Here is a 9,318-nt window from a genome sequence, read left to right on the forward strand (position 1 = left end):
TACATCTACACCCTGAATTTTGCAAGGATTCAAATATATACACACCAGCCTTAAAAGCATGGAGATTTTAACAAATAATGTATCTTTACTAGGATAATGCTTTTATTTAAACAGACTTTGGTGAAAACGTAAGTTGTTGATTTTACGATATTTTCCATTTTATAAATCTAAAGTAGTACTTATTAACATTTATATCAAATAAATGTAACTGTATATCCGTAAACAAAATTATACTAGTATCTCATCAAATAAAATAAACTATACCATGATGCAATGTATTATATAGGCACCCAAAACATAGGCACTGTCCATTATATTACCTATGAATGTGAACTAAATATTCTACTGGTATTGGCAGTAATCATTAATGAGGATAATAATCCACACGGGTGGATTAGCTTTTGAACTTTGTTCATTACTCGTTGTGCACTGTTTTAGTCAATACCAGTTCTACATTTATTCTAATTCATCTTAGATTATACTTTTTAATACCGTCATCACTTCGAAACCCCTTTTTGGGCTCAGGGGGATCTAAAACTGATATATACACTCAAAACTAAAAACTCGAAAGTTTTAACGGAACAATACTTTCTCCATTTACTATGTATAGGGGGAAAAGTAAAAACATTAATGTAAAGTCATTTAAACATTTTTGCTTGTTAGCATGAAAAGCTTCATATTGTTTCTGAGGAACCAGACTTTGTGTAAATGCAAATTATGGTTCATTTGTATTCTTTGCGTGTTGTTTGAACAAAACAAGTTCTCGTCTTATTTTGGTTCTTCTAATGTAACTGCATAAAATAGTACTGTTGTTTTTGTGCCAGTTTCACACTGCAAATACAATAACCGAATCACGTCTCATTCCTTAAATCGTTGCTGGTTGTGGAAAAATGTTGACTTTCCATAACCAATCAAGTCACTTTACTGTACTGTGTAGGTTGTTAGGGACACTGATCTAGAATCACATGCTAGTAAAACCAGGTTAAATGCAATGTTTTATGTTGTTGCGATGCGTACACAAAAATAATTATAGACACTTTTTTGTTAAAATCCATCCCCATTTTAAATTTGTAACAAATGTTTTATCAAAACTGTCGTAGTTGATCTCAGCCACCTACAGATTGCACTGATCAAAATTCATTTTAACTAATTCAAATTTAGGGAATGACTTATGATGAGTTATGGTTATAGCAACTGTTATGACCCATCAACCCGGTCAGCAACAAGAAATAAGGTATAAAATAGAATTTTAGACACTAGCTCATTCTGTGACTACCTCACAAAACTACATTCTTTTTCAATTAAAAATTGGCTACAGCTGGTCCATATAGATGGGAAGTCTACTTCAGTACCCAATAGTCAATGGTTTAACCATAGAACAGACGAAAAGAGATTTGATAAAGGATAAAATATTTGAAATTTATTTTATTTTTTCAACAATACAGATATTTTTAGTATCTATATATTAATAGGCAAGCATATCTATACTTATTTAATACGCAAACAGGTTTTTTGTGACAATTACTCCTCCGAAACTACTGAACCGATTGACATGTTTTTGGTGTCATTGGAAAGAGGGTAACGTGAAGTTGTGCAGGAAACTTTCTTTTTAGGGAAATAATGAGAGATTGAGGCCCTGGAACCCTTTAAAGTTTCGTATTTCTCCATAAGGATAACATGGAGATAATTTTTATTTACAGAAACATATGTTTGTTACTTGAAAATAGTCAAAGTCTACTACATAATAATTGCTGTGTATTATGACTCTTAATGTATACCTACTACATTTCAATCAAGGATTGTGTACCTTAAAGTTTACCCATAATAGATCTTACTACTTTATTTTAATGCTGGGAATAGTAAAATTTAGTGGAGAATAAGTTACCATGATTTAGAAAACTTTACAATAATAATTTATGTATTTAAATCACAAATATTTGACATTATTAATTCATTTGAAACTAAACAGCTGATCGACAAATCAAACAAATCATCTACTTCATGTGAATAATGTTATTACACAAACATAAAATGTTTTAAAAATCTTTAACTATAACCTTGCTCGCTGCCTATAACATACTTGAACTTGAACACTTATTAATTTACTAAATATAATACACATACAGCTAGAAAATGGGTGGACTGCTTCCCTTCCGAGGCTTCATTATTACTGTTTAATTTTTGTTGTCGAGTCAATATATAATACGACGAATTTGTTTTCTAAATTCATATGTTATTTTGCGGGGCATTGAGCCGCACAGGTTCACTAGTTTCTTTAAAACCTATTTTCTCTACTCGTGTACATCGCAGGGGAAATCTACGCATACCGTTGGAAAGATATTTTCCTGTAGATATGCAGAATCACTTTATAGATTAACATAGACTCAAAAATAAGCACAAAAAATATTTTTAAATAAAAAAATAACATGGGCATTTTGGGTTGCTATGCTGGTCACGAAATAACAACGAAATACAAACAAAAAATCAAAACAAATAGAAGAAATTCTAATTACATGTTTTATTTACAATGTGGGGTGAAAAAAATAGAGAAGTCTGTATATACTTTTGCTCAAGTTTTTGAGCGCTGGACGACCTCCAGATTAAATTAAAAGGTAGGCAAATATATTAACAATGCAGAGATTGTTTAGATTAAATCTTTCTTCTTTAAATATTGTTTGATATTGTGATATTATTGTGTGATGCATATTGTGGATTAATTGTATCATTGCTTGAATTTATATAGTACGAATTAAAAAAGGAAATTAAGACTATCAATTTTCAGAAACCATCACTCTGCGTTGTCTATATTAGCTACAATATACTGTTTCAATTCTATCAATGAGTATTTATTACTCGTTTACAGATAGTGTGCTGTTTGGTATTTTTATAATTGCTATCATATGTTGCATATTTGATGTTTGTTTTTATTGTATTGTTGTTTTGAGCTTGAAGACTTACTTTTGGGATCTTGGCTAATAAAGTATCTATGTTTAACTGTGGTGTGAGTTTTACCTTTCACTTCATGGTGTCAGGTTAAATAAACTTTTGTGGAGAAGAAAGAACTAAGCATGGCTGAAGCAGTGAGTAGTACAATTAGTACAGTTCAATACCAACTTGTCACACCTGAACCTTTCAATTTCAGGGAACCTTCTGAATGGCCTAGATGGATAAGAAAATTTGAAAGGTTTAGATTAGCTTCAGGATTAGACAGTAAGAGTGGGGAAAATCAGGTTAATATGCTTTTATACTGTCTAGGAGATGAAGGAGAAGACCTTCTAACATCTTTCGGATTAAAAGATGAAGAATTACAGAGTTATGACACTGTCAAGGGTAGATTTGAGTCTTACTTAGGTTTCAAAATCAATATTGTATATGAGAGAGCTAAATTTCTAAAAAGACGTCAGTCTGAGGGGGAACCTGTTGATTCTTTTATAAATAGTTTACACAAACTGGCAGAGCGATGTAAACTTGGGGAATTAAAAGATGAACTAATTAGAGATTTGATAGTAATTGGGGTAAATGATGATAAACTTTCTCAAAATTTACAGTTGGATGAAAAATTAACTTTAAGTACAGCAATTTTGAAAGCAAGACAAGCAGAGAGTTTAAAACAACAACAAAAAGTAGTGAGGGAATCACCAGAAATTGAGTTTGTCAATAAGGGGATTAATCAATCCACTAAACATCGGTTTAGGGACAGTTCTTGCAATAAAAGTCAAGATCAAAGCTTTTCAAAGAAAGGTAAATGTAACAAATGTGGATTTGTTGGTCATCACAATAGCAATGATTGTCCTGCCAATCAGTCTACATGTTTTAGATGTGGAATAAAGGGACACTATGTGAGATGTTGTACCAAAGGATTTGAAGTGAGAGAAATTAATAAAAGTAATGAACCATTAGAAAAACCTAAAACCTATTTAGGGGAATTGACCATAGAAGAGGTTGGAGGACAAAATCCTTGTAAAGTAAAACTTAATGTCAAGGGGCATGATATTTATTTTAAGTTGGACACTGGAGCAGATGTTTCTATAATTGGATATGATCTTTGCAAGGAATTAAAACTGGAAACGAGTGAAACAAGTAAAATATTATTTGGTCCGGGGAAAACTAGGTTGAAAGTGGTTGGTAAGATCGTTGCTACTTTGGTTTTTAGAAATAAATCTATTGTAGAAGATATTTACGTCATAGAGCAACAACCTACTCCACTTTTAAGTAGAAATGCAATGTTGAAATTAAACCTAATTCAGTTCGACATAGATTCGATTTTCTCTAACCAAATATTTTCTCAGTTTTCTGATGTTTTTGGTTCTATTGGCGAAATGAAAGGGGAAAACTACAGAATTGCACTAACACAAAATGCTCGTCCCTTTGCTGTGGCAGCCCCTCGTAGAGTGTCCGCTCCATTATTGAGCAAAGTCAAAGAAGAATTGGATCGACTGCATTCTGAGGGAATAATTGAGCCAGTGGTAGAACCAACAGACTGGTGTGCACCAATTGTTGTTGTACCGCGTAAGACAGGTGATAGAGTGAGGCTATGTGTTGATTATACCGAACTCAACAAAAGCATTCAGAGAGAAAGGTGGCAACTACCAACTGTAGAAGAAAGTCTAAGTAAATTAGAAGGCGGACAAATATTTTCATTACTAGACGCTACAAATGGATTTCTTCAAATTCCCTTACATCATGAAAGTTACAAGCTTACGACTTTTATAACTCCTTTTGGGCGATTCTTTTTCAAGAGGTTACCATTCGGTATTAATTCTGGCCCAGAGGTTTACCAGAAGAGGATATACCAAGTTTTGGATGGACTGGATGGGGTAGTAAACCAAGCAGATGATATACTTGTGGTCGGTAGAACACAGGAAGAACATGACCATCGACTAGCAAATGTATTACAAAGATTGAGAGAACACAATGTTACACTTAATAAAGATAAATGTAACATTAATGTGAACAGAGTTAGATTTCTAGGACATTTGATTGAAAATGGATTGATAAAGCCTGATCCTGAGAAAGTGGAGGCCATTATGAAAATGCAAACCCCAAATAATGTTAACGAGCTTCGGCAATTTCTTGGCATGGTTAATTATTTGATGAAGTTTATTCCTAACTTGGCTGAAGTTACAGCTCCATTGCGAATTTTACTTAAGAAAGGTTATCAGTGGGTTTGGTCTGACGTTCAAAAGAGTGCTTGGGATAAAATTAAATCCCTAATTTCTTCAAATCCAGTTCTGGTGTCTTACAACAAAAATCGTAAAACCAGAGTTGCAGCTGATGCCTCGTCATTTGGCCTAGGAGGGGTGATTGAACAATTTGTGGATGGAAAGTGGAAACCAATCACCTATGCATCGAGATCTTTATCACCGACAGAGATGCGTTATGCTCAGATAGAAAAGGAGGCACTGGCACTGACTTGGGCATGTGAGAGATTTTCACAGTATGTTTTAGGAACAGAGTTTGAACTTATGACTGACCATAAACCTTTAGTTCAGGTGCTTGGAAGTAAACAAATCGCTAGTTTATCGGCAAGACTTCAGCGGTTAAGAATGAGAATGGCTTGTTTTAGATATAAAGTAACATATGTGAAAGGAAAGGAATTTTATGTACCAGATGTTTTGTCTAGGAACCCCATTAAGTCAAATGAAGAACATGAAGACATATTGGAACAAGATTTGTTTGTTCAGAGTATTATAGATGCTATTCCTTGTTCTGACAAAAGGCTCAAGGAAATCAAAGAAGCTCAGGATACTGATGAGGAATGCGGAAGAATTAAATCCTGGATTGTGAATAACAATTGGAATAAAAATTCGGTGTATTGGAAGTACAGGACTGATCTAAACATCAGTAAAGGATTCCTCCTTTTAGGCACCAGACTGTTTATTCCAAAATCGTTGAGAAAGGAAATACTGAGTAAAATACATGAAGGTCACATGGGAATTGTCAAATGTCGAAGGCGAGTGTATGAATCGGTGTGGTGGCCTGGCTGCTCAACAGATATTGCTACACTTGTAACAAATTGTCCAGTTTGCTTGGAGCAAAGAAGTAACAAATCAGAACCATTACTGTTGACTGAACTACCAAAAAATCCCTGGGAGTCTTTAGGTATTGACCTTTTGAAATGTAATGCAAAATGGTATTTAGTTGTGCAAGATTACTATTCTAGATTTCTTGAACTGGTTTATGTGGATGCATTGACTACTGGAGCTGTGGTTGCTAGATTGAAAAATATATTTGCTCGACATGGAGTACCATATGTGGTAAGAGCTGATGGAGGTCCGCAATTTACTTCTCAGGATTTTAAAAATTTTTCTGAAGAATATGGTTTCCGTATAGTGACATCAAGCCCAAGGTATCCACAATCAAACGGAGAAGCAGAAAAAGCAGTTGACATAGCGAAGCGGATTCTAACGAAATGTAGTGATCCAAATCTTGGATTGTTAGAATATAGAAATACACCCTTAGAGTCTGGTCTTTCACCTGCAGAGTTACTTTATTCACGGAAGCTCCGATCAACATTACCGTCAATAAATAACTTCAGACAGGTAACAAGGGAAAGATTGCAAAAGTTTAAAGAGAAGGATTTTTCAATCAAGGAAAGAAATAAGAGAAACTACGATGTAAGGAAAGGTGTAAGAGATCTCTCACAGCTTGATCAAAATGACAAAGTTTGGATTCCAGATTTAAAACGTTATGGACATGTTGAGAATAAATCAAATCATCCTCGGTCCTACCTGATAAATACACAGGCAGGGAAGATCAGAAGGAACAGGAGACATATAATAGCTGTGCATAGGCCTATTGAAAATGGTGGAAATAGATTTGAACACCAATACCAAGAAGACCAAGGAACTGAAACTGATGCTGGACATAATTACAATAGCAATGAAAATGACAGACCTAAAAGAAGTGTAAAACCACCTCAATACCAAGAAGACCAAGGAACTGAAACTGATGCTGGACATAATTACTATAGCAATGAAAATGACAGACCTAAAAGAAGTGTAAAACCACCTCTTAGATACAGTGATTCAGATTTTTACAAATAAACTAAAAAAAAGAGAAAAGAGAAGATGTGCTGTTTGGTATTTTTATAATTGCTATCATATGTTGCATATTTGATGTTTGTTTTTATTGTATTGTTGTTTTGAGCTTGAAGACTTACTTTTGGGATCTTGGCTAATAAAGTATCTATGTTTAACTGTGGTGTGAGTTTTACCTTTCACTTCAGATAGCAGACGCTAAGTCTATCAAAAAGTTTCTTTGAGTTGTAACAGTTGACAGACTATTGAATGCTGCAGCCATTTACATACATTATGTCCGATACTAATATCATACTATTTTACCACAGCTGTTCATTGTAAATAAATAAATAAATATGAATAAACAAAAGCTCAAAATATGTTACTGCAGTTCTATAGCATTCTCTTGATAGCCTATTGTTGTTTTACTAAATTCCTGTATGTATAATAAAAAAGGTGTAGGGAGTTCATCCTAGCAGACTCTTGTATTTGACCCTCATATTAAACGAATTGTTCAAAAACAACTAACTTATTTACAAACTAGTTGGTTGCGTTGAACCATAGATAGAACATAAAACATACTCCCCCAAGTAGATTTCTCATCCTTATAGAACAGCTGAAGACAATTTTATTGTTAGTTCTGTACGGTTTATGTAGAGGTCGTGTTTTGTTTACAATTTGTTTACTGTCAATACAGTCATTTAAAACCTCGTTTAAACAAATAATACGATCTAATCATAAACAACAACTTATCTCCTAGTTATATAACCAAAAAGTAAAGCACAAATCAAGAAATTATCCTTAAAATAATAGAAACAAAATTTCGTCGACACTAGCGCTCAGTGTCACCGTACATGAACTAGACACGAAAAACGTGCGTCAAAATTTACAATGGGATGACAAGTCTAATGGTTAAACTACATAATCTGATCAATCTGTAGTCTTCTATGAGCTTAGTTATTTATTTTTACAGCCTTGTTTTGTTATATTTTTTTTATATATATCTCTAGTTCACTATCCTATCCTATTCCATAATACGAGTAAGGTTTGAGCGCACAAGGATAACAAAACTTCTCTAAGGGTTTCCTCTACATTTGTTTACTTGTATTAGTTTTAGCCTAAAATAATATTTTATGCCAGGCTTCGTTCTAAAAACATTTGTGGTTCGTTTAAAACTTCAAATAAAATTTTGTTACTTGGGTTTGGCATTTGTATCATGGTTTGGCGTATACCTTTAGTACTGTAAATAATCTTGAGTAAAATAAAACCCTCACAAAGATTTAAGAATATAAATACAATATGTCTTCAATTTTTTACTGAACACACAACACTTCCCGTCATAAAATAATGTATCGATCAATAATAGTTTAGTATAAAAACGCATAGTGGTTGATAAAAGTATTACTCTATAACATGACTACAACATGTGTATACAGAGTTAACAATAAATATTCAAGTTATCTCCCTCGATTCATTTTTCAGGCTTCTGTCACAGAACTTCAAAGGCCTACTAACGGTTAAACAAAATAATCCTTTGTGTTCTGTTTTGTCTGTTGTCACAGGTTATGGAACCGTAAAACAAGCAAAGGCTGGGTCAAGCTCAAAACAAAACAAAAAAAACAATTCCTAGAAACAATGGTCCTACTATGTACTTTATTGTTTTGTATATTCGTTGACAGTTGAGTAACAGTAAAACAGTGAAGCATTTGTGTGTCACTTGTTCCAAGCAAACGAAATATTGTTTAGTGTTGGTAAAAGCCAAACCTTGATGAAACCATTCACTATATTAGGGCTTACTATTGTGTATAATCAATGATCAACTTTATTCAATCAATGATTGAACTAAGAATTTATAGATTGTTTGTGGGATTCAGTAAAATGTAATACTTATTCGGATTTTGAATTAACGTTCTGTAATATAAGCATTATGAGTATAGTTAGTTAGGATGTTTTACTAGACAATATGTCCATTTGTTTTTCAAACGCCCATCTGTATTACATGCATAACACATAAGACATGCAATATATAGTCAAAAACATGGCAACTAGTTTTAAGTGATATTAGGGCCTATTGTACAATTTACTTCTCTTTGGGACCGTGTTATATTTTTATGAACAATCAAATAGCTTTCGAATAATTAAAACAATTTAATACAATATCAACTGAGTGTAGCCTACAAAGATAAATAATTACAACTCAATCTAGCTTATTAAAAAGAAAGATTCGACTGTCAAGTTCTGAAACAGCTTTGAATAAAATATACTTTGACGCAAATTACAAATCAAAGACATTTTTACA

At 33.2% G+C, this 9,318-nt stretch overlaps 1 protein-coding gene across 1 annotated transcript; it reads left to right on the forward strand.

Moving 5' to 3' along the window:
* Window positions 1-4,319: 4,319 nt before the first annotated feature.
* Window positions 4,320-7,046, forward strand: LOC129005520 (uncharacterized protein K02A2.6-like). The gene has a single exon (XM_054434430.1). It carries the CDS (start codon window positions 4,320-4,322, stop codon window positions 7,044-7,046), a length of 2,727 nt encoding a protein of 908 aa, XP_054290405.1.
* Window positions 7,047-9,318: the final 2,272 nt, after the last annotated feature.

This window comes from Macrosteles quadrilineatus, unplaced genomic scaffold (genome assembly GCF_028750875.1).
Source record: "Macrosteles quadrilineatus isolate MER2022 unplaced genomic scaffold, UCM_ALF_1.0 Scaffold_22__1_contigs__length_1958994, whole genome shotgun sequence".
Lineage (NCBI taxonomy): Eukaryota > Metazoa > Arthropoda > Insecta > Hemiptera > Cicadellidae > Macrosteles > Macrosteles quadrilineatus.

What these genes read in the sequence shown, in the direction of transcription:
- LOC129005520 (XM_054434430.1), top strand. Translation starts at nt 4,320, where the DNA reads ATGAAAGGGGAAAACTACAGAATTGCACTAACACAAAATGCTCGTCCC.